Source organism: Sinocyclocheilus rhinocerous, unplaced genomic scaffold, assembly GCF_001515625.1.
Source record: "Sinocyclocheilus rhinocerous isolate Xijiao unplaced genomic scaffold, SAMN03320098_v1.1 scaffold148, whole genome shotgun sequence".
In the NCBI taxonomy this organism is placed as follows: Eukaryota; Metazoa; Chordata; class Actinopteri; order Cypriniformes; family Cyprinidae; genus Sinocyclocheilus; species Sinocyclocheilus rhinocerous.
Window position 1 is genome coordinate 3,920,600 of NW_015653472.1, and position 27,254 is coordinate 3,947,853.

Sequence of the window (27,254 nt, forward strand, 5' to 3'; positions counted from 1 at the left end):
ATATATATATATATATATATATATACACACACACACTCTGTATATATATATATATATGTGTGTGTGTGTATATATGTTTTAATTTAGTTTTTAGATTTTCATCAGTTCATGGTTCTCTGATGTTGGTAACTAGTCACAGGACAAGTGAACAAATAAAATATTTTTCTATATTTTTTAAATATATATTTTGTTTCATCTTGATTTGTTTTTATTTAGATTTTTTATTTTATTTGATTTAATTCAAGCTTTTCATCAACTTTAAAATATATGCCTTTTTTCATATTTCGTATGTAAAGCAGTTGCATTCTTGCACTTTTAAATGTGTTTGAAGTGTTTAAATACTTTTTGGGGGCCAGTCTTTTATAAAATCAGTGACCTTTCCTTCTGTTCTATGTGTATATGTACGTGTTTATGTATCTAGAGTATTTGATTGAGTTTGAGGAGACTGAATATGAAAGAAAAGAATGGGAGGAGCTAAGCCGCGTGCCAGGCAACAATCAGCGAACTACCCTTTCCCTGAAGCCCTTCCTTTCCTACCGTTTCCGAGTCATCGCCATCAATAACATCGGCAAGAGTGACCCGAGCATGTACACAGATGTCTTTTCCACACCAGCTGCTCGTAAGTAACACCGCACGTGTGAGCATGTGCATGTTTACATAGCCTTAAAACAGAAAAGACTTGTAATGCTACATTGTGATGCATTTGTTTTGTCCCTTGAATCATTGTATGACACTTTGGATTTGTGTTTATATCTTCTCTCAGCATGTAGCTGATGTGAAGTGACAGTTTTATTGCCACGTTAGAACAACTTGGCACTAAATTATGATTTGTCCTCTACAGCTCCAGACAGTAACCCTGAAGGAGTGCGCAGTGATTCCATCGACCCAGGCAACCTTGTCATCACATGGAAGGTACGTTGCACAGTTCAACATTTAAAGAGACCAGAAATGATTCTGTCATCTTGTATTCATCCTTGTGTCGTTCCATACCTGTATGATTTATTTTTCCATGGAACACAAAAGATATTGTAAACAGGAGAAAAAAGTGAACAGGAGATGTCCCGGTTAAGCTTTAAAATAGACAAAAAAGTTCCAAAAGGAGCCCATATGACTTCATATTCTATCATATTGTAAGCAGTGTTGGAAAGCACCTAACTAAAAAAGTATTGATGCTACTAACTATATTTTTGGTAAGATGAGTAGTGGTTTAGCATGACCAAACATTTTTAACATGTTTGAAAATGTTTTTAAAACAACTACACATGCTCACAGTTGTTGTATTATGTAGCATTGTCAGGTCTGATTCATTCTAGTGAATCAGTTCATCTTATACAGTTCCTTCTCTCATATGTAGTGTAAGAAAAGTCTGATTGATTCTAGCGAATCTGTTCATCCTCACCTGTCTCTCTCTCTCATATGCAGTATTTCAATTCCAATTCATTCTAGTAAATCGGTTTGTCTTAAACAGTCCTCTCTTTCTCACTTGTAGTGTTGGAAAATCTGATTCATTCAAGTGAATCAGTTCATCCCAGTTCATCTCTCTTTCTCACTTATGTAGTGTTAGAAAAGTCTGACTTATTCTAGCGAATCGGTTCATCTTAAACGGACCTCTCTCTCATATGTAGTGCTAGAAAATTCTGATTCATATTAGTGAATCGGTTCATCCTAAACTGTCCTCTCTCTCTCATACAGTATGTTGTTAGTGTTGGAAAGTCAGATTTATTCCAAGTGAATCAGTTCATCCTAAATGTTCCTCTCACTCTCTTATGTAGTTTTAGAAAATTCACATTCATTCTAGTGAGTTGGATCATCTTAACTAGACCTCTTTCTCATATATAGTGTTAGAAAGTGTGAACTTACTCGAAGGGACCCCTAATGATTCGGTTCATCCTAAACTGTCCTCTTTCTTTCATATGTAGTGTTAGAAAAGTCATCTCACTCATATGCAGTGATGGAAGGTCTGATTCATTTTAGTGAAATGGTTCATTCGAACAGTTCACGTTAATAAACTGACTAAAAAGCGAGTCCCCCTACTATGTAAGTCACTATTGTCAATGTCTGAAATTCTCATTGTTCACAGAAAAATACAGTTTGGCTCAAAACTGAATCTGTGTTCTTGCAGGAAATGGACAGACGTAGTTTCAATGGCCCAGGTTTTAGCTATATAGTGATGTGGAGGAAAGTTTTGGGCAGCGGTCCATCCTGGAACACCAAATTCATGACCTCTCCACCCTTCACCGTCACAGATGTGGGCAACTTCTCTGCCTTTGACATTAAAGTGCAAGCTGTTAATGAGATGGGAAATGGTCCGGAGCCCAAATCCACCATTGGATACTCTGGAGAGGACTGTGAGTTTGTCATGTTTGATGTTTTTACTGCTCTTGTGAGCCCTTTTCCTGACATCTTCCTGTAAGGTTATGTTTCTCAATTCACCCCAATTAAACAATGAATTTAGTTTAACGTTAATCCTAATGTGCTCTTTCTTCCTGTCAGACCCGCTTGAGGCCCCTATGGATGTGGGAGTGGCTTTGATCAACAGCACTGCAATTGTAGTGACGTGGGCGCCCATAAACAGAGAAACTGTGAGAGGTCGTCTGCAGGGTTACAAGGTAATATACTGTACTGTGCTAAACTGTGAGATGTAAAATATCTTTGACATTTTATGTATTATCCATCCTATAGATTTATCTGATGCACTATGGCCCGGAAAGCAGACACCTCCGACGGGAGCGTGTTAGGGAGGGGAAGCCAAGCAACATCTCGTTTGTGATGACAGACAGTAATGAGGAGAGGAAGGTTCTGGGAGACCTGCAGCCCTACTCCCATTACGCACTGTCTGTGAGTGTCTTCAACAATAAAGGAGAAGGTCCCCAGTCTGACCCCCTCACTTTCCACACTCCAGAAGGAGGTAAAAATGAAAGACAGAGAGACAAAAAGTAAAAATAGATGAAGAAAGGTGAGGGATTCAGATCCTGTCATCCATTTTTTCCAGTACCTGGTCCTCCATCATCTTTACTGCTGGATAGCCCATCGGAGACAGAAATGACACTGCATTGGACTCCACCCACCCAGCCGAATGGTGTCCTGAAAGGATACATGTTAAAGTATCAACAAGGTGCGTTGACCAACAGCCTGATTCATTCTAGAAGCAGTGAACATTAAGCATCAGAAAACCATTCAAAGCCTCCTCAAATCTTGCCCTGGAGGGCCAATGCCCTGCAGAGTTTAGCTCCAGCCCTAATCAAACACACCTGAGCAAGCTCGTCAAGGTCTTCAGGATTCCTAGAAAATCACGGGTAAGCGAGTTTGATCAAGGTTTGAGCTAAACTCTGCAGGCCAGTGGCCCTCCAGGACCGGATTTGAGGAACCCTGCACTGTAGCAACTGCATAGCAAGTGATGGTTAACATTTTAAAACCACTATTTTTAAAACTACTAAACATATATTTTTGACATGTCTAGTGTCTCTTCTTCCCCTCATTTCTCTGCAGTTGATAAAGAAGACAGTCCCATGCAAATGATAGAGATTAGTGACCACGTGGTGTCTCACTTCAGCTTAAAGCTGGATCCTCATAGCCGTTACCGCTTCTACCTGCAAGGCTACACTGCTAAGGGAGAAGGTCTGCCAATCATCACAGAGGGAGCTACAACTCTGGATGGAGGTCCAACATTTTACTGATCTAAATTATATCTACATGATATATGAAATATTTTCACGGACACTTTGTCCTAACCAGACGTGGTGCGACACACTTCTAGCGAAGTAATTTATGTGTCCACACTGAAAATAAGAGGAAATGTGACATAATCACAGCCAATTTGAATTATATTTGGACAAATTAGTTTGTGTAACGAACAATCAACCAGATTTAAGGGTGTCTAAGTCTCACTTGTGTGTGTGTGTGTGTGTGTGTGTGAACAGTTCCGCCCTCCAACATTAGTTTATCGACTGGAGAGACATCAGTCAACCTGACATGGGTATCGAAAGAAAGACAGAGGAACGTGGGATTCTTTATTCATTACCTGAAAAAGGATGGTACGTGCCGTATGGACAGGACGTGATTGAGAATGATTGAACACAAGCTCGTTCATTGAATAGCAAAATAGGAAGTAGCAGCTTTATTAAGTCTTATGTTAGTTAGTGCCTCTACTTTTTCAGTAACTGAGAGAGAATAAAAAACGAGTGTGTTTTGATTTGCACTGTATTGTGTGTATTTGTCCAGGCAAAGGCACATGGAAGCGCTCTGAAAGAGTGAACAGCTCTCAGTCTTTTTACACGCTGCAGGGGCTCCAGTCCGGGTCCGAGTACCGCCTGAAGATTGACTTAAAAAACAAAACTTTATGGGAGGATGAGATCCAGACAGCAGGAGCAAGTAATCACAAAACAGCTCTCTTAATGCTTTTCATAATAAATTGCACTGATGTCCTATTTACATGCAGTCCACAGAAGAAATTTAAAAGAAGAAATCTTGGTAATATTTTCCATTCTGTGATGTTCATAGTATCTTCCAAATTTCTCTTTTTTTTTTTCATTGTAAGAATGAAGGTCATATACACTACCATTCGAAAGTTTGGTGTCAGTATATTTTTTGTTTCTGGAATAAGTCTCTTATACTCACAAATGCTGCATTTATTTGATCAAAAACACAGTAAAACAGGAATATAGTGAAATATTAAAAGAACTGTTTTGTATTTTAATATATTTTAAAATGAAATTTTCAGCAGCCATTACTTTAGTCTTCCAGTCACAAGTTCCTTCAGAAATCATTCTAATATGCTGATTAGTGCTCATGAAACATTTTTTTATTTATATCACCAATGCTGAAAACAGTTGTGCTGCTTAATATTTCTGTGGAAACCAAAATACATGTTCCCAAGATTCTTTAATTAATAGAAATTTTAAAAGAAAAACATTTATTTGAAATCGAAATCTTTTGTACATTATAAATGTCTTTACTGTCACTTTTGATCAATTTAATGTATCCTTGCTCAATAAAAGTATTGATTAAAAGTAAAAAAAAAATCTTACAAACCCCAAACTTTTGAAAGGTAGTGTAGGTTTGTAACAACATTAAGGAGAGTAAATGATGACAGCATTTCCATTTTCCCCCCTTTAATTAAAAATAAAAAATCCTACATCATTTCCCTCTCACTTCAGAAGTCATGGAGATAAGTCAAGGGTTTGTGACTGAGAGCTGGTTCATTGGACTCATCAGCGCCCTCGTGCTGTTGCTGCTGGTACTGCTCATTCTGTGTTTCATAAAACGAAGCAAAGGTGGAAAATACTCAGGTATAAGAAGCACTGTCACACATCATTCTAATCTATTAAACCACCCTTAGTGTGATTTGTCCCTTGACAATACTAACTAATGTGCAAAAATCCCTGAATTGTGTATTCTTCCCACAGTCAAAGAAAAAGAAGAAGGCCAGATAGATTCTGAAGTTCGGCCAATGAATAATGAGGCTTTTGGAGAGTACAGGTGTGGTGAAGTTTGTTAGACAGATTATTGCATACATTTAATTTTCCTATTTCTTATGCTCTTCCTTTCTCTCCTAAATGCTCTTCTTAATGATTTGCAGATCGCTGGAGAGGTATGCTTTGCAGTGGCATTGTGTTCTTTTTTTATGCATGGCTTTCTCAGTACTTTCCCTTGCATGCACAGAGTGGCATTTTTGACGTCACACTTGGTTTACATTTATAGATTTATTTGTATTTTTCTTTCCCCCTTTCTCTTCTCGCATAGTGACAATGAGGAGAAGCAGACGGCCAGTCAGCCGTCTCTGTGCGAGGATAGTAAGCTATGTACCGACGACGCTCTAGATGACTACGCCAACAGCAACAGCGTGCAGACCGAGGTCATCATGGACGAGTCACTGGCCAGTCAGAGCAGCGGAGTCCGAGATGTTCCTGACCCTGGGACTCAGGAAAGTTCCCCTCTAAATCCTGCCACAGCCATCTCCCACCACGGCCTGCCCAACTCCGCCGCCTTCCTTGACTAGCCAGGGCGAGCCCGAGCCCAAACGTGGATTCACATATGTGCCCACCTGTTGCAACCACTCATGACTGACCAAATAATTGAAAACCCACAATAATGAGACCTACACACACAACAGATGCCAAGAAAACCAACCAGAAGCACTGCTGGAACTTACTTCAGACGTAATTGGACCAACACAACACTTTTGACACAGCCAGAAGAAAACATTCGACTGACATATAACAAATAGACTGCCATGCTCGTTGTTTACAGATATTATCTCTCATTTTACAATATAAAATAGGCTCTAGCCGTTTACAGTTATATTGACGTGACAAGAACATCTCCAGAAAAGACTTCTTTGATAATCCAGTGACATAAAGTAGACACCGAGCTCCCATGGCGAACGCCAAATCAAATCGGAGTCAGATTCACCTGTTAGTCAATAAAAAACGTTGTAGAAGGAGGGTGTGAGGGAGAAGAGAGAAGCTGAGGGCCTTAAAATCATGACTAAGTGCGTTGTGCAAGCATACAGACAGCATGAGCTGGTTGCAAAATTTAATCAACTTATTGTTTTGTGCGTCTCTGTCATTTCTTTCTTTCTTTTTATTCTTTGAAGACTTGCCTGAACCATTTTTATTATTATTTTTTATGATTAATTTATTAGTATTTTTTGTTGTTTTTTTACACAAGAATCAGTTTGGTGTCGTGTTTTAAAGGTGCTGTAAGTGATGTTAGCCATTGTGGAACTTCTCAGTTTTAGCCACTGAAATAGATATGCACCCTTTAAAATAAAAATAAAAAACACCTTAAAAAGACTAGCGCTGTTAGCGTGGCCCTGCTGGTACATCTTTCACTGTCAAAATTCAGTGTGCTGTGACATAATTTTATTTGGCAAACAAATTGGTAAATTTGGTTACATGTTATAGTAGATGTTTGAACAGTGTCCAATTCTTTTCAGAAATGAAAATTCATCTATTTTCTAAATGCATCTTATTGATATTGTGAATGATGCATATATGCATATGTTTCATTTTTAACTTTTTATCAAAATGTCATAACTCGTTCTTCCAGTGAAACGACAGACTTTCTTACAATCTACTGCAATGTCACATTCAGATCTGCCACGATCTAATCAACAACAGATTGATAAAACTAAGTCTCCACCCTGCATTTTTTCTCCTTTTTGAGAACTCAGAGAGTTCCGTTCCATACAATTTGCTTATAGTACCTTTAAGTCATCTGTACGTTGATTAATTGTATTGGTAAATTTGGTTACATGTTATAGTAGATGTTTGAACAGTGTCCAATTCTTTTCAGAAATGAAAATTCATCTATTTTCTAAATGCATCTTATTGATATTGTGAATGATGCATATATGCATGTTTAATTTTTAACTTTTTATCAAAATGTCATAACTCGTTCTTCCAGTGAAACGACAGACTTTCTTACAATCTACTGCAATGTCACATTCAGATCTGCCACGATCTAATCAACAACAGATTGATAAAACTAAGTCTCCACCCTGCATTTTTTCTCCTTTTTGAGAACTCAGAGAGTTCCGTTCCATACAATTTGCTTATAGTACCTTTAAGTCATCTGTACGTTGATTAATTGTAATATTGTCGTGATTCAACAGAAGATACATATCGGCATCCCCTCAGTTACGATTACAGGTTTCCATAGTGTAAATACATGAGATGCAATGGCTCTACGACATAAGATCGTTTATAGCAAGCTGTACATATAAGCATCTATCAATTTAGCCAAATACAGTATTATAATCTTTCATCTCCATCGGTTCCTGTGCCTGCCTTCGACAACATACTCACCACCATCTCTCATGTTTATTTCTCCCTCTGTATGTGTCTGTGTGCTTAATTCTTGTTTTCTGCATTGTATTAAACTGTACTGACTGTTTTTCTCTTGCAGTCCTGTTGGTGTAAAGCCATAAGAACACACACGTAAGGTGCGTAGTTTTGAGGTCGTATTGAGTTAGATAGGGCTGTGAGAGAGTACGTCACACACATGGTTTAGTTTTGTTACGTAAAATGCAATCATGTATTGGCTTGTGTCTTATTACACAGAATGTATGCTTTGTTTGGGTGGGAATTGTTCCATACCAGTATACCAAATAGCATTTGTTCCCTTTTTTGCTTTTTGGTTCATTTGATTTGATGTTTTATAAACGAATATAGCAGAATATAGCACTGAGAGAATCTATGGCACATCTGGTATTTCTCAAGAGAGGGGCACGGGGGGAAAAAATCTCTTAATTTCCAGATGAATGTAAATATAGCCCAAAAAGATAGTTATGATGTTGAAAACTGTGTCTTGTTGATTGTTTTAGGTTTTTAAATCTGAGTTTTGTAACTTTTGTTAGTTGTGATTTGAGTGTGGTAGACAAGTAGAGCATAGTTTTAAATAACTAAGAAAAAAGTCCTTTGATAAATAAATGTTACAGGTTCTGAAAAAATAAATAAAAATAAGCTGATTGGATAAAAGAGATGGAAAAAAGCTAAATGAAGCTACCGGCAAAACATGATTGCACTTATAGTTTCCCAACTGCTAAGGAATAGCAGTATTGTGCGTATCTGATTAGAATCTATTGCTGCAGAGGCAGCGTGAAAGGAAGGACGCAGTCATCTTATTTGCACCACTGCACACACGCGCACACACACACGCTTCCAGGGAGCAATAGAAACACGCTGACTCAGATCTTTGAGACCACTGTCTTGAGCGGCTTTTGCAGTGATGCCCAGCCCTCTGGAATAGCTGTGGGGGCCGGACTGTCCGATCTGTGTTAGCCTCCCTCACAAAAGCTGTACAGACAAACTCAGGACAAAAGTCTCTTAAGAGATCTATTTTCTTACAGGAGGGGGAAGTGATGCAAATTATATTCAATTCAATATTCAACTGAACTGCTGCTAGACGACTTGTGTATTTTGTCAGTGTCTTGACTGTGTATTGAGCTCGGAAGTGAATCGACTTGGATATCCACTATACTGCCCTCTGCTACTGCAACTAAAACTGGATGGGAGGGCACCGTTTAAAGCTTGACTAGTGAGCGAACGTTGCCGTTTCTGTTGTTAGTTGTCAAATGTACGCATTCAAGCTCATAATGCATCTTAAACTGTAGGCTTAAAGCATAAATAAGCTTGACATAATAGTCTCTTACTCCTCTTGTATGTTCTGTTTGTTACTGCATATGATGTGAAAATAAATGAAGGACAAGATGAATGAGGCTGTGGGACTGTATTGGTCACATTCTCCTGCTGTGTTGTGGACTGGAGGGGAAGTGAGGGTGGGCTACCTTAACTAGATATGAACTGGATTTGGCTATTGTATCTGCATCACCAATCAGCCAGTGGAAGGAAATACTTCTTAAAATCAATGGGATCATCTACATCTGCAACAAAGTTATATAAAACATCCATCACTAATACTATATAGTTTTATAAAGGCAACTGTCAGCAATGATGCCTATAAAAGGCCAATTTATGAATGTCAAATGCAAACAGTGCTTTGAAATCCAGTACCACTTTATTTCTCGTGCAGGAGGATGAGAGGATGGAATGGGATGGTGCTTTATCGAGAGCTTGTGCCAAACTGGGTGAAGTACTGAACTGTGGGACGGTTTGTATAGAGCTGCTTGTCCAGGTAGTGTTGGCTGAAAAACAGAAAATATCATGTTTCTAGACATCCAAAAATTACTTTGCTAATAGCTACTAGCAATTTTATTTTTAACGTACACTACCGTTCAAAAGGTTGGGGTGGGTATGTTTTTTTTAATGTTTGTGAGAGAAGTCTCTTATTCCCATCAAGGGTATATTTATTTGATCAAAAATACAATAATAACAACAATATTGTGAAATATTATTACAATTTAAAATAACTGTTTCCTGTTTAATATATTTAAAATATATTTAAATTATTATATTCAAATATAAGTAAAATAAAATATATTTCAGCAGTCATTACTCCAGTCTACAATCACCTTTGATCAATTGAATGCATCCTTGCTGAATAAAAGTAGTAATTTCTGCCAAACAAAATACTGACACAAACTTTTGAACAGTAGTGTATATCCAGGTCAAATAGAATATATTAAACAAGAAAAAGTGCAGGATGGGATTTTGAAATGTGAAAAGTGACCCTATTATTGCCATCACTATATGAACTATTGGAAAGCTTGCATTACCAACCACAGTAGCCTAAATTTGGTTATTTTATGATAACCTTTTGGCCTAGCATATATCAGCCAAAAAGAAAAGTTGTTGGAGAGGAGCAAGTTATTTAAATTTAAAGAAAAAAAATTGTGATGAATTACATAGACCATTTTTAAGGTCTTTACTACTCTTGATTAGGTTTATTTTCCAGTTTTGTGTTCTGTTTGCGTCCTGCTGTGTTTTTAACAATAATGAAATATGAATGTGCCGCTTACTGCGTTTGCTGCTCTAGTGCCAGCTGTTGATTGTATTTATCGAGTTGAATTCTCCTCTCTCTCTGCAGCTCCTTGTCTCTTTTCTCCTCTCTCTCCTGCTGTCTGGCCTGCTCTGTCAGATGGTAATCCCAGGCCACGTCTCTCTGCATCTCCATCTCTCTCAGTCTCTGGTGAAATTGGAAAGGGATAAAAGAGTATTACTTTTATGATGACTATAAATGCATGCTCAAATGGCACATGTCAGTGCCGCATCTTAACCTCTTTCTCCAAACACTGTTCGTCTCTCTTTCTGTGGATATCACTGATCTGCTGTGGGGTCATGCCCTTCCAGTGGTCGGTCAGGACTTGTGGACCCTCTGCCGAGGATTCGGTTTTTCTCTTTGCAGCCTCTGGTCGCTCTGTCAGGAGGTCAGAGGTCACCATGTACCGCACCTCTGCCAGCTCCTCTCCCTCTCTCCTCAGTCTCTCTTGTTGCTCCTTCTCCATCCTCTCCTCTGCCTGCAAAGAGAGGTCAGATGTTACCTTGACCTTTCATCTCAAGGATCTATGGTGCCTCTGTGGGTTTTCGAAATGAAAATTCTGTCATGATTTACTCATCCTCATGTCATTTCAAACCGATGTTTGCGCATATTAACCTCATATTGTAAGTAAATCAGGTAAAAAATAGCTCTTTGAGGTGACAATTGCAGGTTACCACTTTTAACAGTGTATGCTTTTATAGTATACTACATATACATATATGGAAAATAGCAGTGTGAATATTCTTGAATAAATCTCCTTTCCATGTTCCACGAAACTCAAAGTGGTTTTGAATGTCTTGAGGGTGAGAAAATGACCTTATTTTCATTATTGGACGAACAATATTTATTTAATAACCTACTAAAAATAAACACAAATGTTTGCCTTCATTAGTTTAGTGGTGAGGAAAGGGATAAAAGAGTATTACTTTTATGATGACTATAAATGCATGCTCAAATGGCACATGTCAGTGCCGCATCTTAACCTCTTTCTCCAAACACTGTTCGTCTCTCTTTCTGTGGATATCACTGATCTGCTGTGGGGTCATGCCCTTCCAGCGGTCGGTCAGGACTTGTGGACCCTCTGCCGTGGATTCGGTTTTTCTCTTTGCAGCCTCTGGTCGCTCTGTCAGGAGGTCAGAGGTCACCATGTACCGCACCTCTGCCAGCTCCTCTCCCTCTCTCCTCAGTCTCTCTTGTTGCTCCTTCTCCATCCTCTCCTCTGCCTGCAAAGAGAGGTCAGATGTTACCTTGACCTTTCATCTCAAGGATCTATGGTGCCTCTGTGGGTTTTCGAAATGAAAATTCTGTCATGATTTACTCATCCTCATGTCATTTCAAACCGATGTTTGCGCATATTAACCTCATATTGTAAGTAAATCAGGTAAAAAATAGCTCTTTGAGGTGACAATTGCAGGTTACCACTTTTAACAGTGTATGCTTTTATAGTATACTACATATACATATATGGAAAATAGCAGTGTGAATATTCTTGAATAAATCTCCTTTCCATGTTCCACGAAACTCAAAGTGGTTTTGAATGTCTTGAGGGTGAGAAAATGACCTTATTTTCATTATTGGACGAACAATATTTATTTAATAACCTACTAAAAATAAACACAAATGTTTGCCTTCATTAGTTTAGTGGTGAGATAATACCTGAGCTTGATTGTAATGACTGAGTGCAGTGCGGGCTGCTCTTTTGCACTCCTCCTCCAGGGCATTCAGCTGCACTGCCCTGAGGTCTTTTTCCACCAACTCCCTGCCGGTTAGCAGCTCTGCACACACAAATACGAATACAGATATGAAATGCATGCTGTGCTTCTAAACACAGTGGAATACACTTACATTATCGTTGCTTCTATTTTAACATCACAAGGCTAAATAGGATATAATGTAATCTGTTTACCTCTGTTTTTCTGTTCCCTTTCTTGTTTCTCCCTCTCCTCCCTTTGAGCTCTCAGGTTTCTCTCGTTCATTTCCAGTTGAGCTCTCTTCTTTTCATTCTCATTAATTCCTTCTCCCTGACCGGGTGTGCATAAACATATTCATAGAATATGAACAGTGGCGTCCTGCAGTGTGACATGATATATTTCCAATAAAACTGTTTTAAACAAATTTTTTTTTATTATATAATAATTATGCTGTTTTTAAGGCCGTTCTATTTGAGAAACTACATATTTGTACTTTCTTTGTCACACTGTAGGACTATTTAAATGAACTACAAAATGGTGAAAAACCTCAAATAAATGCTGAAAAGTTACCAAAAACTTATTGTCCTTACACATTCAAATTCAAATGGACATTTTTATAACGCTTTATTTTAGTGTTCTTGTTACACGTGACATACTTACTGTAGTAATAATAGTAAATTATTACTATTACTTAATATGCATAATTACATGCAACTAACCCTAAAGAAAACCCTTATCCTAACTTTAACCCATAGTAAGTACGTGTATATAAATATTACTCATGACTTAAAGGGATAATTCACCCAAAAAGCACAAATGTTTTAATTATTTACTCATCCTCAAGTTGTTCCAAGCCTGTATGAGTTTCTTTCTTCTGCTGATCACATAAGAATATATTTTGGTAACCAAGCAGTTGATGGTCCCCACTGACTTCCATAGTGTTTTCCACTGTAACAAGGACACCTTAAAATAAAGTTTACCCTAAATTTTATCCGAAAATATTGATGGAGCAGTTAGTGTCCATGTCATTTCAATAGGGTCTGGCTGCAGACATGCACTTGCACTCTCAGACGCCTGCACTTCCGCGAGTGACGTCACTTGCAGTCTTGTTTTATTTAATTGATTAATTGTTTTTTTAATTGAATCTCTCAACATTTTACACAAGTAGCCAGGTGGTGAAGACAAGAAAAAAAGAAACTAAATCACGAAGTCACTTGCAATCGCCGCTTGCACTTTCAGCTACTTGCAATCCACACGAATCGTGCGTGTTGCCAATGGAGACAAGACGCTGTGCATTTGATAGAGACTTTATCTGTTGCTGTGCCCCAACAAACACTACACTACAGTACAGTCTATGCTTACCAAAAACACTTGCATGCTGGCGGGTCCCAATGCCGAGTCAGAGACAGAAATACTGGCATTTGGCGCCCCCTGTCGGCCATAATTGATATCTGCATCACGACTGTCCTCAGCACGTTGATGTATCGCTCTATATTGTACCAAGTCCTGAGCCAACTCTCTTCGCAACTCTTCTTCCTCTTTTTTCTGTTGCATTGCCATTTCATCCAGGGATAAGCGCAACAGATCTGAACAACAAAGAACATTATTTCTGCATATCATTGACCAATGATTTTGTATCCGACTGTGGTTGATCCATTATTGAAAAATTGAATAAATACAGGCGAAATATAGCTTACAATATAATTGTTTGACTTTGATACATAAACATTCAGTGTTGTAGCTTGTTTTGCAGTACACAAGTAACTTTAGTGCAGAAGTTGTGAGAGACCAACAAGCTGCAGAAGTGATGTGTCTTACCACGAGCCATGTCTCGCTGCTTTTCCATCTCCATTCGCTCTCGTTTCTCCTCCTGCTGTTTTTGGAGCACACGCAGGTCAACGCCGATCACTCGGGCTCTGGGGTTGAATATTCGGCTCTCGCGCTCAGCCTCCGCGGCCCGACGCCGCTCCACCGCCCGCAGCGCAGACTCATCCACGGGTAAATCAACCTTGTACATGTTCTGTCAGAGCACGGTTTTATATCAACAAACCTCCCTGTATTACATATCAGCTCCCTCTCTCTCACCGCCACTGAGAAGGTGATGGATAGTTTTTTTTTTTTTTGGCGTAGCTATTAATAACATAAATAGCAGGTATTTTTAATTATGTACAGATGAAGATAAAATATCAAAACCTTACTGGTGAATATCAGTTGGGTTTCGACCATCGAACGGCAGTGTGTCAGCTCTCCACCTGCTGTGTTTGAAGCGGTGTTTGGCGTTGCCATGGTAACCGGTTTACGGCGCTGCTTCTGTAACTAGGTTATGGGATATGTTTGACAGACATAGGCTATATTATTCTTCATGCAAAATTATACAAATTCTTTAGTTTTCCAAACCAGGGTTATTATAGTTAACTAAACCTAAAACCTTACGTGAAACAGCTGAAATAAAATTAACATTAACCGAAATCAAATAAAACATAAAAAATTGTTATTTCAGCAAGCTGCAAGGCAATATTTCTCATTTTCATTACCTTTATTTACTAAAATAACTATCACTAAAACTGAAATAAAAATGTATACAATTTACATTTAGTCATTTAGCAGACGTTTTTATCCAAAGCGACTTACAAATGAGGACAATAAAAGCAGTCAAAACTAATAAAAGAGCAACAATATATAAGTGCAAATGACAAGTCTCGGTTAGCCTAACGCAGTACACGTAGCAAGGTGTATGTGTGTATATATATATATATATTATATTATATACACACACACACACACACACACACAAAGAAAAACAAGTAGATAAAATAGAAAGCGAGTGTTTTTTTTTAAATAAAAAAAGAAGATAAATATAGATAAAGTAGAATTAAAATAGAATAGAAAGTGCTAGAGTTAGAGGGTCAATAGGGTTGTAAATGGGGTTTACAATTATATATATATATATATATATATATTATTTTTTTGTTATTATTATTATTATTTGAATTAAAATATTTTTAAAAGATTGTAACCAGGCACATTTTTAGTGGTGGTGCGAGTTTCAGTACCATGAACAGCTCCCTTTAATTCTAATCTCAGCTATCAGTATTTAATCATTGGGGTGATGTCAATAAATTTGTAATGTCATAGTTCTTAATATTTAATATTCAGTAGCCTGGATTTATACAAGCTGGAATGATATCTTAATGAACAAAACGTGCGGGAAAAAAAGTCTAATTTTATGGAGGGAAATATTTATTTAAAAAATACATATTTTTCTTTCTTTACAGTGTTGGTTTTGCTTCACAAATTCACATGAACTACCAAAAGTGGCCGAAACTCTACTTAGCTCTAGGACTTTTATTTTGCCTGCATTCTGCTCTAGACAGGTGGGCGTGTACACGAGATTATTTTTTGTCAGATTATTGTTATTTCGGAGGATTAACCTCTGAAAGACGATATGTAGCCTAACATATCTAGTTGTCAATTCGTTTTAAATCCGATTTGCCGCCCCCAAACAACGTCTGGGTAAACGCATCGCTACAAAGACTGTACAGGGCATCAATCTGACACCCCTCTCCTGAGATAAATCAGACAGCATGGGATATTTAAAACTGATCGAGATTGAAAATTTCAAATCTTACAAAGGACGTCAAATAATCGGACCGTTTCACAAATTTACAGCAATAATCGGACCAAATGGATCTGGTAAGTGTTATCTCAGTCAGGTGCTAATGCACTGCGGGTACGGTAGACTGCAGGGATGCAGCTGCTGCATGTGTCTAGTGTGCACGCTGCATTATAATGGATTTCGCTATGGAGTGTATTTTTTATTTTTTTATTTTTTTCTTCCAGATTTTCAGATTTTTTTTCTCTCAGTTACATAGTTTATGCCTTCATCATTTGTTTTGCTACTAATTTTCATTTTCAACACTAATTTTTAATAAAAATTTTCAAGTAATTCATAATATTCATTCATATATTTATTTAATGTTTATTTACATTTTCAAAAACATTTAAATGTTAAATTCTTTTGTCCTTTGATTAATTCCAAAGCTTTGTATACTTGTTTACCAAGGAGACAAAAGTCATACTTTTTTTTGTCTTAAATATAATATTTAAAACATGTGATTTTCATTTTTCAAATATGATGTGATTCATAATATGCTTTCATATTATGTTCAAAATTGTTATTATTATTATCAATTTATTTTTTCAAATATTACTATTGCCCCTCAATTTATTTCAAAATGTTGTGTACTTGTTTATGTGATGTGTGAAAAAATCCAGAAAAAAAACCCCAAGGTCAGTATAAATTTGAACAGAATTTTTTTATTGTGCATCATTTCTAGTCAAGATTTAATTTCGTCAAATTATTAAGAAAAGAAAATTATACAAAAATATGATTTAATTGTATTTAGGATACATAACTGAAATTAGCCTTACCAAGACACAAAAGTCCTGTTTAAAATGTCAAATAATAAACCTCAAAAATGATAACGCACTCCACTAACTCTATGCCCAAAATCACTGCTCTCTAGGGAAGTCAAACCTTATGGATGCCATCAGTTTTGTATTGGCGGAGAAGACCAGTAACCTGCGTGTTAAAACCCTGAAGGATCTCATCCATGGAGCACCAGTGGGAAAACCAGCAGCCAACCGTGCCTTTGTGAGCATGGTGTACTGCGAGGACAATGGAGATGAATGCACCTTCACACGGGTCATCATTGGTAAATGTTAAAAAGTAAAGTTACTAAATGAGTTGCATTCCTGAAAGTTGTTACAACTTCATAATAGTAAGAAAACCCCCCAAAAGGTTTTTTTTCTGTGTTATTTACTAGTTTTATGAATCATTTTTATCCTGTGAGACTAACTATTTTTATGTTTCAGGTTCCTCCTCAGAGTACCGAATCAACAATAAGGTGGTCGGGCTTTCAGAGTACAGTGAGGAGCTAGAAAAACTGGGTATCCTTATTAAAGCCAGAAATTTTCTTGTGTTCCAGGTAAACGTGCACATGACCTCCTGTTGTTTTCAGTATTATAGAAAATATAAGATAACCTGAATGAGATATTTTGTAGTCAGTGTAGATTTCGTATGTCCTTGTGTTTTTGTTGTGCAGGGTGCAGTGGAGTCCATAGCCATGAAGAATCCTAAAGAGAGGACCACTTTGTTTGAGGAGATCTCCCGCTCTGGTGAGCTGGCCCAGGAGTATGACCGCAGAAAGAAAGAGATGGTGAAAGCAGAAGAGGACACACAGTTCAACTATCACCGTAAGAAGAACATCGCAGCAGAGCGCAAAGAGGCCAAACAGGAAAAAGAGGAGGTAAACTATTTTGCTACATCTCATTTGACCACAATTCCACAGTTGAACTTTTGCTCTCTGTTCAGGCTGAGAGGTACCAGAGACTAAAGGATGAGGTGGTCAGGGCTCATGTTCAGCTACAGCTCTTTAAACTCTACCATAATGAGGCGGAGATCGAGAAGCTGAACCGAGAGTTGTCTCAACGCAACCGTGAGATTGAGAAGGACAGGAAAAAGATGGATCATGTAGAGGAAGAGCTCAAGGAAAAGAAGAAAGAGCTGGGAAGAATGATGAGGGATCAGCAGAATGTGGAGAAGGAGATAAAGTGAGTTATGGGTGCTATATATATACAGTATATTATTCTACACAAATTCTATTTTAAATTAAATTTAAAAAATGGCAATTTCAATGTGGCATTAGACATTGGACAAGTGTTATTTTAGTATCATTGAGATACTATTATAGTTTTTATTAATATTTTGAAATAGTTTAAAATAGTATTCCCCATTTTTTAGTCGTTGAAAGTGTTTTTCTGTTGTAGTTTTTTTATTTCAGTTTGAGTTATTTTAGTACATCACAGTAAATGAAAATTAGAAATGTTTGCTGAAATAACATAATTTTAAGTTTTTTATATTTTATTTTATTTTATTTACCTTTTTTTTCAAGTAACGAAAATGTTTCTTTATGGTTTTAGTTTGCGTTTTAGTTAACTATAATAACCTGCCATTAGACTCTACTGAAAACTTGAAGTATTCTAGTTATGATAAGCTAACTATAACTCATGGTCACAGTTTGTTAAAGAACTACTCATCTAACCTCGTCTAGAGAGAAAGATGCTGAGTTGAATCAGAAACGGCCACAGTATATCAAGGCCAAGGAGAACACTGCCCATAAAATTAAGAAGCTGGAGGTGGCTCGAAAATCCTTGCAGAACGCCCAGAAGATGTACAAGAAGCGTAAGGCTGACATAGAGGAACTGGACTGTGAGCAGGGTGCCGTGGAGATGGCGAGGCAGGAGTTTGAGGAACGGATGGAAGAGGAGGCACAGAGTCAAGGCCAAGATTTGACACTGGAGGAGAACCAGGTCAGTCGAACTGAGCTGCACGATGCGCTTCAGCTTGAATAAAAAATGCAAGTATGTCCATAAATTTCAGTGTTTCATTGAACACTCATGCTGTAATCTCAGGTGAAGCAGTATCACAGGCTAAAGGAGGAGGCTAGTAAGCGGGCAGCTACCTTGGCTCAGGAGCTAGAGAAGTTTAACAGGGACCAAAAGGCTGACCAGGACAGGCTGGATCTGGAGGAGAGGAAGAAAATTGAGACAGAGGTACATTGAGAAATGACTGTGAACTCTTTTTTTGTGCTTTTGTAAAACACAGATTTGTTTTATCTCTTTTTTGATTACAGGCCAAAATAAAGCAGAAGATTCGTGAGATCGAAGAAAACCAAAAGCGCATTGAAAAGCTGGAGGACTATATTGCAACCAGCAGGTGTTTCAAAGATCATTATAAAATGAATAGTATCAAGTCTAAAAAGATTTTCTTGTTATAAAAAAAAGTTGATATACACCTCTCTGTATATTTATACAATATGTGGAAAACACATACAATATACATTATGATACATGTGATTGTTTTTGAGGGGAAAAAAACTTTTATTCATTTAAGATATTATTTGTATTTCAAATATTTGTTTGAACTTACTGTTAATTACAGAATGCTGAAAAAGAATCAACATTAATAACAAGAAAGGTTTCCTGAGCACCAAATAATCATATTAGAGTGATTTCTGAAGGATCATGTGATACTGAAGACTGGAGTAATGGCTGCTGAAAATGAAGCTTTGCCATCACAGGAAAAAATTACATTTTAAATATATCTAAATAGAAAAGTTATTTTAATTTGTAATACTGTAAATTGTAATATTTCACAATATATTGTATCAAATAAATACAGCCTTGGTGAACAATGTGTATATGAATATGTAATTTTTTTTTTGCATCATACCTAAGTGTAAAGCACATCCTCTAGTGACTTGTTGCTTTATTTTACTTTTTCTTCACCCTTCAGTTTCATGGCATGGCAAACTTTGATTTTTTTTTTAACCGTCTCTGTTTTTTTTTTCTCACCAGACAGTCTCTGGATGAACAGAGGCGTATGGAAGAGGAACTGACTGAGGAAGTGGAGCTGGCCAAAAGAAGGATTGATGAGATAAACATGGAGTTAAACCAAGTACAAATACACATTTGCTTATACTCTTAGGTACATTATTTCACCAAGACTGTGTTTTCACTGCTGAGATGATTCTGGTCACAGGTGATGGAGCAACTTGGAGATGCTCGCATTGACAGGCAGGAGAACAGCCGTCAACAGCGCAAAGCTGAAATTATGGAGAGCATTAAAAGGCTTTACCCCGGCTCAGTGGTGAGTTGCTGTGTGTATAGACACATTTTCAATTTAAGCTTGCAGCAGAAGCTTGTAAGATGTCCACAAAAAGCTTTCACTGATTTTTCTCATTTCCACATAAATCCCTTTATCCAAACAGTATGGCAGACTGATCGACTTATGCCAGCCCACCCAGAAGAAATACCAGATTGCAGTGACCAAAGTCCTGGGAAAAAACATGGACGCCATTATTGTGGACTCGGAGAAAACCGGCAGAGATTGCATCCAGTACATTAAAGAGCAAAGAGGAGAACCGGAGACCTTTCTGCCTCTTGACTATTTGGAGGTACAGACCGATTTTAATAAACAATTCAAGAGCTGAGGTCTGAATTTTCCATCTAAAGGCTGAACCGCATCGAGCGGCCAGTGGAATGTGTTTCACTAGACATGTGCTTCTCTCCCTCAAGGTGAAACCTACAGATGAGAAACTGAGAGAGCTTAGGGGGGCAAAACTAGTGATTGATGTGATCCGCTATGAGCCGCCACACATAAAGAAAGCCCTTCAGTATGCCTGTGGCAATGCTTTAGTGTGTGAGAATGTGGAGGACGCTCGCAGGATCGCCTTTGGAGGACCATACCGTCATAAGGTTTAAATATGTCATATAAGTTGAATATAAAACACATATAAAAAAATAACAAACTATTCATCTTCTATTCTGTCTCGCTCCTTTACAGACCGTGGCCTTGGATGGAACTCTCTTCCAAAAGTCAGGTGTGATCTCTGGAGGAGCTAGCGACCTGAAAGCAAAGGCTCGGCGTTGGGATGAGAAAGCTGTGGACAAACTTAAGGAAAAGAAAGAGAAACTAACAGAGGAATTGAAGGTGACATACAAAAGAACTAAAGAGAAACTTCGCACACAGCTGGAAAATGTACCATAATTTCGGGCTGTCAAGAGCATGAAATACAAATTCTATAAAATTGTAAAATAAATGATCACAAATTAAGTAAGTTGTATAAATATGAAAATACTAATAATTTTCTAAATAAAACAATTTTGTAAATATATTAAAACAATTAAATATTTTACATATTTATTGATAATAATATAATAATAACCATTTATTTGTAATAATGTAATTTATATAATTTGCTGAGAATGTTTTGAAATCGTACAAATGGAAATAATTGTGTGTTTTTTTTTTATTTTAATTTAAACAAAAAATTTAATTTTCAGTGTGGTCTCTTGTCTGGAATTTAATATGTGCACAACAATTGTGGTTTGTGCAGATAATCACAATTAGTTCAAATAATCTTGATCCAGTGACTAGGTATCAATTGGAAGTAAAATCACATGACAGACTCTTTTTTTTTTTTTTTTATCAAGCTAGTTTTACATCTAATTTTTGTCTACTCAGGAACAAATGAAGGCAAAGAGAAAGGAGGCAGAGCTCAGACAGGTCCAGTCTCAGGCTCACGGGCTGCAGATGAGACTGAAATACTCTCAGAGTGATCTGGAACAGACCAAAACCCGCCACCTCTCCCTGAACATGCAGGTACACCTCAGAAATAACGCCTTGGTCAAGACATGACATCAAAATGTAGAGAATCATAATCATGCCCTAAACTTTTTCAAGATAAATTTACAGGTGGTTTCTAATGAATTCACTGGTGTTACAATGCGTTTTTCAAAATACATCTATGTCTTTGTAGGAGAAATCGAAGTTGGAGAGTGAGCTGGCAAATTTCGGCCCACGAATCAATGACATCAAACGAATCATCCAATCACGAGAGAGGGACATTACAGAGTTAAGAGACCGTATGAACCTGGTAAGAGCTCTGGAGAAAATGAAGACGTTTCAAATGCTGTCAAAGATCTTTAATGCTCTAATAATGATTATTTATTATGGTCATTCATAGGTGGAGGATGAGGTCTTTGTTGAATTCTGCCAGGAGATTGGTGTGCGAAATATCCGAGAGTTTGAAGAGGAAAAAGTGAAGAGGCAAAATGAGATTGCCAAAAAACGGTAAACCTCTTAAGGACACTATACAAGTTATCAGCTACTAAGTGGACTGCCATGATCTAGCTTGTGTTATACTGCAATTCTAGGCTGGAGTTTGAGACACAGAAGACGCGTCTGGCCATTCAGCTTGATTATGAGAAGAACCAGTTGAAGGAGGACCAGGAGAAAGTGATGATGTGGGAGCAGACTGTAAAGAAGGACGAGAATGAGATTGAAAGACTTAAAAAGGTGATAGGGGAGAATAGGGGAGAGTAAAAAGTCTTGACAAGCAAAGCATAGATCAGTGGAATCTTTAAGCATGAAAAACTAAACAGTATGTTGTTCCCCCACCACCTCAGGAGGAACACAGGCACATGAAGATCATTGATGAGACAATGGCACAGCTACAGGACCTGAAGAACCAGCATCTCACTAAGAAGGGAGAGGTAAATGACAAGAACCGAGAGATGGAGGAGATCCGCAAGAAACTAGGGTCTGCCAACAAGTGAGAAACAATCATGTTTATTTTTCTCAATTCTTTAGATGTTCTCAAACCCAATGTTGGATATATATATATATATATATATATATATATATATATATATATATATATATATATATATATATATATATATATATATATATATATATATATATATATATATATATAATATTAGCTTAAAATATTAACTTTATCATTATTATTACTAATAATAAATTAAAATTAAATATATTATACATTAAAAATAGTTTTGCTTATAAAATAAATTAGCTTGTGCCATTTATAAAAAACATTATTGTGGGATTCCGTGAAATGTATGTAATATTAGAGAGCTGACCCAGCTGCAGAAGGAAGTAACCGCCATTGAGACCAAACTGGAACAGAAACGCAGTGACAGACACAACTTATTGCAAGCCTGCAAGATGCAGGACATCAAACTGCCACTCAAATCAGGGACAATGGATGACATCAGCCAGGGAGAGGTACAGACAAACATACACTTTTCTGAACACATGTTCCTACACACTCACACATACTGCTTTTGCCAGCGCAGACATACATACTGATCTGTCTGCGTAGGGAAGCTCTCAAGTTGAGGATTCGATCAGCAGCCCGAAGGCATCAAGCTCTGTCCATGCCAAAGAGGCCCTCATAGAGATCGACTACAGCAACTTGAATGAAGACCTCAAGGTAATTTTATTTGATGAAACATTATGAATTTGTTGTTTAACAAGCAACCCGGAACAATCAAAAGTGATGTAAAACTGTTCTATAGGATGCTCTGTCAGAAGAAGAGATCAAGGCAGAGATGAACACTCTACAGCAGAGGCTGAACGAGCAGCAGAGCATCCTGCAGAGAATCAGCGCTCCCAACATGAAGGCCATGGAGAAACTTGAGAGTGTTAGAGACAAGTTCCAGGAGACCAGTGATGGTGAGCCCAGAAGTCCAGGCTCATCTGCCTGTAGCTAATCTTGACCTGAGTAGTCTACCTGTAACCTTCAGAATAGTGTCTGGGGGACACATTGAGTCTAAATCAGTGGTTTTTAGCCCTTTTGGCTCCATGGCCCCCCACTGACCAATACAATAATCAAAGGTTCCCCATTTAAGATATTTTTTTAAACTTCTGTAATGACTAAGCTTTAATGACAACATTTTTATTTACAGAAATTTGGAGTGACAATATATTACAATAATTATAATACATTTTAATAAAAGATGATAAATTATTAATAAATTAGGAAATTATAATTCAAATTAAAATAATCCTTAGGGACTGTAACGAAGAGTCAGCGGAGTTGGGATTTATTTGTGGCTTTATTAAAATCAACAGTAGTAATACAAACAGCAATATCAGTGGCCAAGGCAAAACAGAGTTATATTCGAAAAACAGGTAGAAGGTCAGGGCAGGCAGCAAACAATCAAAAATAAACTCCAGGCAAATGAGGCAGAAACAATAGGCAGGCAGCAAAGGATCAAAACAAGGTAAACTACCCAGGGTCGTACACAGGCAAGGCAATAGAAACAATCAAATGCTCAGAAATGTCAGCCGAGGCAAAATAAGACTTTGCAATGATAGTGTGAGGGTGTGCTGCTTAAATAGTCCGGGGAATAGTAGTCTCAGCCTCAGACGTCACGCCCACAGACTGTTGGCTGAACTGTTCTGCTGTCAGTCTGAGGCCCTGTCCACACAAACGCGGGTATTTTCAAAACCGCAGCTTTTTCTATGCGGTTTGCCCGTTCGTCCACACGCAAACACATCACCAGGTCACTGAAAACTAACATTTTTTAAAACTCCTGCCAGGGTGAAGATTTTCAAAAACTCCGGCTGCAGTGTTATCGTGTAGACAGCGAAACCGGAGTTTTTGGCTTGTGACGTCGGAGCATGCGCTGTTATCTCCGCCTACTGGAAACTTTTTCAGGCTTCTGACTGGCCAACATGGCTTTACGGTTGAGATTATATCGCCAACTGTTAGCTTGGCATGCTCTTGACAGTGCTTCATAGCATGCTTTTGCATTTTCATGTGGACAGAGTCAGTACTCCGATGAGGAAGCCCTCTGATAGTGAGTGGGAAGAACCACAGAGGCTAGACTCGTGACAAGGAGCAAATTAAAATAGGAAATATGATGTTGGTTTGCATCTTAAAGCTTTTCTTTCTTTCTTTCTTTCTTTTGTATTTTATTCTGAATAATTTTAAACCATCTAAGGTTGAGAACCACTGGCCTAAATAATAACATGGGGGCAGTCGTGGCTGCCATACTTGGCCACACTTCACTTCACTTCAACTAATAGCTATAATATCTACTTTTTTATGTATCCATGAAATTCAGCTGACATGTTTCTACTAACAAATACATATGCTGATGTGCCTTACAGAGTTTGAAGCTGCTCGGAAAAGAGCAAAGAAAGCCAAACAGGCGTTTGAGCAGATCAAGAAGGAGCGGTTTGACCGTTTCAATGCTTGTTTTGAGTCTGTTGCCACCAACATTGATGAGATCTACAAAGCACTGTCACGTAACAGCAGTGCACAGGTTAATAAAAACACTCTGAACTCTGATCTCACTCACTCTTTTTAAGAGATAATCCTTCAATAACACAAGTAGAATTTTTAAATTAATTTAAGGATACTTAATATCCTTTCAGGCATTCTTGGGGCCAGAGAACCCAGAAGAACCATACTTAGATGGAATCAACTACAACTGTGTGGCTCCAGGAAAGAGATTCAGACCCATGGACAACCTGTCTGGAGGAGAGAAGACTGTGGCAGCTTTAGCTCTTCTTTTTGCCATTCACAGGTGCAACAAAGATCTGTAAAAAATTATTTAAAAGTAAACTTGTATATTTTGCCCTCTAATTAAAAAATTGCATCTCTGTTCCCTTATAGCTACAAGCCTGCACCTTTCTTTGTCCTGGATGAGATTGATGCTGCTTTGGATAACACGAACATTGGCAAGGTGTGTGTGTTGTAGGAAGGCCTCTTTCAAATGCAAATGTGTGCTTACAACTGAACTGAATGGCATCAATATGAAATCTATTTAACTTTTTGCTTTGCAGGTGGCCAATTACATAAAGGACCAGTCAGTCCAGAATTTCCAGGCTATCGTTATCTCTCTGAAAGAGGAGTTCTACACAAAAGCTGATTCCCTCATAGGAGTTTACCCTGAGGTTTGTCTTTCAGCAATGGTCATATAAATCTTACGTAACAAAAGTAGTTGACACATGCAAGAGTTCCATTCAAATAAAACCCATCCCAACCTATCATTATTGTACACAGTGACTTAGAGACAGACTGCAGTAAATTGTTTAGAATTTTTAAATGTTGTCTTTTTCAGTTAAGTATTATGTAGATTTTTTTTAAAGTAAATAATAAATCGAATCTTTTCATTTCACAGCAAGGAGATTGTGTCATCAGTAAGGTGCTGACCTTTGATCTTTCCCAGTATCCTGATGCCAATCCCAATCCTAATGATTAGGTTGAGTTGATGTAAATTTATTGGAAGACAGCTGAGAGAACGACCAGTCATATCTTTTGAAAACATGATTATAATCATTGATGTTTTCATAGATGCTTTTTTATTTAAATACAGAATGTTGCTATATTGTCTGCTATACTGTATTCCAAATAGTGTGCATGATTGTGTAAGTATTAATATTCTGTGTTCTTCTGTGAATATTAGATACAAGTGAACAGCTTTTCATGTTCAGTCAACTGGACTGTCTAGATCAGTGATTTTACATATGGCTAATATCTTGTCTGCACTGAATCAACAGAGAACATTTTAGCTGCCTACTGTAAAGTGTGCCTTGTGGATGATCCGTTCATTCAGTACCATGTGGAATAACAAGTATACATTTTTCTTTTTTTCTTTTCTGTCTGTGGGAAAATGTGTTATGTAAAATGTATTCAAACTGAAAATAAGAGCTTATGTAATGTGCTCATGGCACTTTCCACAAATACTGAATACTTTGCTGTTCTATGACATTTGTGCAGGATTAGAAGCATAATTCCCGTGATTTCCCCCCCCAATAATTCCCCAAAATTGCAAGCCCCCTAGAGAATAAAAATAAGCCATCTCGAAATAAAACTTAGTTTGGTTTTCTGAGCTTGATGATCAACATTTTCCAAACATCATCTCCTTTCCCCCCATAGAACCCTATTTCATCCACATAAGAAAAAAAAATCATGCTTTGGAAAATGAAAAATTATGACATCAAAATGTTACTGTTTAATTAGAATGATGACTTATCTCATAATTTTGACTTTTTATCTCATAATTTTGACTTTTTGTCTTATAATTATTAATTAGTATGTCATAATTTTGACAGTTAATCTCATAATGTGGTTTTATGTCTTAAAAAATTACATTAGCATGAAAAACACATTTGTTGAAAAATAAAAGTAAAACAGCTCGAAGCTTCTATTTTGAACAGTTTCAGGGCCTGTTTTGTAACCTGTTAATGGAAAGTGCCACAAATGTCATTCTAAATGTTACATGGAACAAAAAATAAATCCGATAAAATGACAAATTGGACTTGTGGTAATATATAAACAAACCAGAGCACACCTGACGAACCACTCACTCACACCCATAAAGCTAACATTAGACAGACCTATATTTTCACGTGGGCTGGTCCTCGCCGGCACACAACCAACCTTGCTAGCACATGCCCCGTCCCCCATCCTGGGAGAAGGGTAAAACTGTGGCCTGGAGATCTCCAAATGGGGGCGGGAACTCCAAAACGGGGTGGGTGGCGCGCACTCCGTGCCAAAATCAAACGTTCGAACGACCGATCGAACGTCAAACTGAACGTCTATCCGAACGTCTTGAGCTTTGAGCGTCTTACACTGCGGGTGACCCACGTGACGACCAGACGTGACGTCAGCGTCTTGAAATTAGCTGGTTTTTAAACATTTAAGGAGCCAAGCTGCTGTGTAAAGACTATAAATG

The 27,254-nt window shown here is 37.6% G+C and overlaps 3 protein-coding genes across 5 annotated transcripts in view; 2 read left to right on the forward strand and 1 right to left on the reverse strand.

Moving 5' to 3' along the window:
• LOC107716224 (neural cell adhesion molecule L1-like) overlaps positions 1-6,763 on the forward strand; it is an 18,916-nt gene extending 12,153 nt beyond the window's left edge. For 2 of the 3 annotated variants that reach the window (XM_016522605.1, XM_016522607.1), the window contains 13 exons: positions 422-619; positions 842-912; positions 2,123-2,348; positions 2,494-2,609; positions 2,683-2,908; positions 2,993-3,115; positions 3,490-3,660; positions 3,921-4,034; positions 4,222-4,371; positions 5,157-5,288; positions 5,406-5,478; positions 5,579-5,590; positions 5,743-6,763. In XM_016522605.1, coding sequence (XP_016378091.1) covers positions 422-619; positions 842-912; positions 2,123-2,348; positions 2,494-2,609; positions 2,683-2,908; positions 2,993-3,115; positions 3,490-3,660; positions 3,921-4,034; positions 4,222-4,371; positions 5,157-5,288; positions 5,406-5,478; positions 5,579-5,590; positions 5,743-5,998 — 1,868 coding nt within the window. In that variant the 3' untranslated portion in view covers positions 5,999-6,763. The remainder of the gene's footprint in view (positions 1-421; positions 620-841; positions 913-2,122; positions 2,349-2,493; positions 2,610-2,682; positions 2,909-2,992; positions 3,116-3,489; positions 3,661-3,920; positions 4,035-4,221; positions 4,372-5,156; positions 5,289-5,405; positions 5,479-5,578; positions 5,591-5,742) is intronic. The other variant, XM_016522606.1, reaches the window with a different exon arrangement.
• Positions 6,764-9,558: 2,795 nt separating this feature from the next.
• LOC107716094 (RIB43A-like with coiled-coils protein 1) lies at positions 9,559-14,386 on the reverse strand. Its single transcript, XM_016522417.1, has 8 exons — positions 14,330-14,386; positions 13,950-14,151; positions 13,494-13,717; positions 12,347-12,461; positions 12,097-12,215; positions 11,424-11,663; positions 10,421-10,587; positions 9,559-9,646 (listed from the first exon to the last, which is right to left on the reverse strand). Exons 2-8 carry the CDS (start codon positions 14,146-14,148, stop codon positions 9,565-9,567), a joined length of 1,146 nt encoding a protein of 381 aa, XP_016377903.1. The 5' UTR covers positions 14,149-14,151; positions 14,330-14,386; the 3' UTR covers positions 9,559-9,564.
• Positions 14,387-15,509: 1,123 nt separating this feature from the next.
• Positions 15,510-26,508, forward strand: LOC107716226 (structural maintenance of chromosomes protein 1A-like). The gene is made up of 26 exons (XM_016522608.1): positions 15,510-15,824; positions 16,658-16,846; positions 17,007-17,119; positions 17,237-17,440; positions 17,506-17,744; positions 18,245-18,503; positions 18,606-18,746; positions 18,827-18,909; positions 19,551-19,650; positions 19,735-19,842; positions 19,964-20,149; positions 20,271-20,450; positions 20,539-20,685; positions 21,220-21,357; positions 21,515-21,631; positions 21,722-21,828; positions 21,912-22,053; positions 22,164-22,309; positions 22,635-22,788; positions 22,886-22,996; positions 23,082-23,238; positions 24,682-24,836; positions 24,949-25,100; positions 25,190-25,259; positions 25,360-25,470; positions 25,698-26,508. Exons 1-26 carry the CDS (start codon positions 15,716-15,718, stop codon positions 25,776-25,778), a joined length of 3,699 nt encoding a protein of 1,232 aa, XP_016378094.1. The 5' UTR covers positions 15,510-15,715; the 3' UTR covers positions 25,779-26,508.
• Positions 26,509-27,254: the final 746 nt, after the last annotated feature.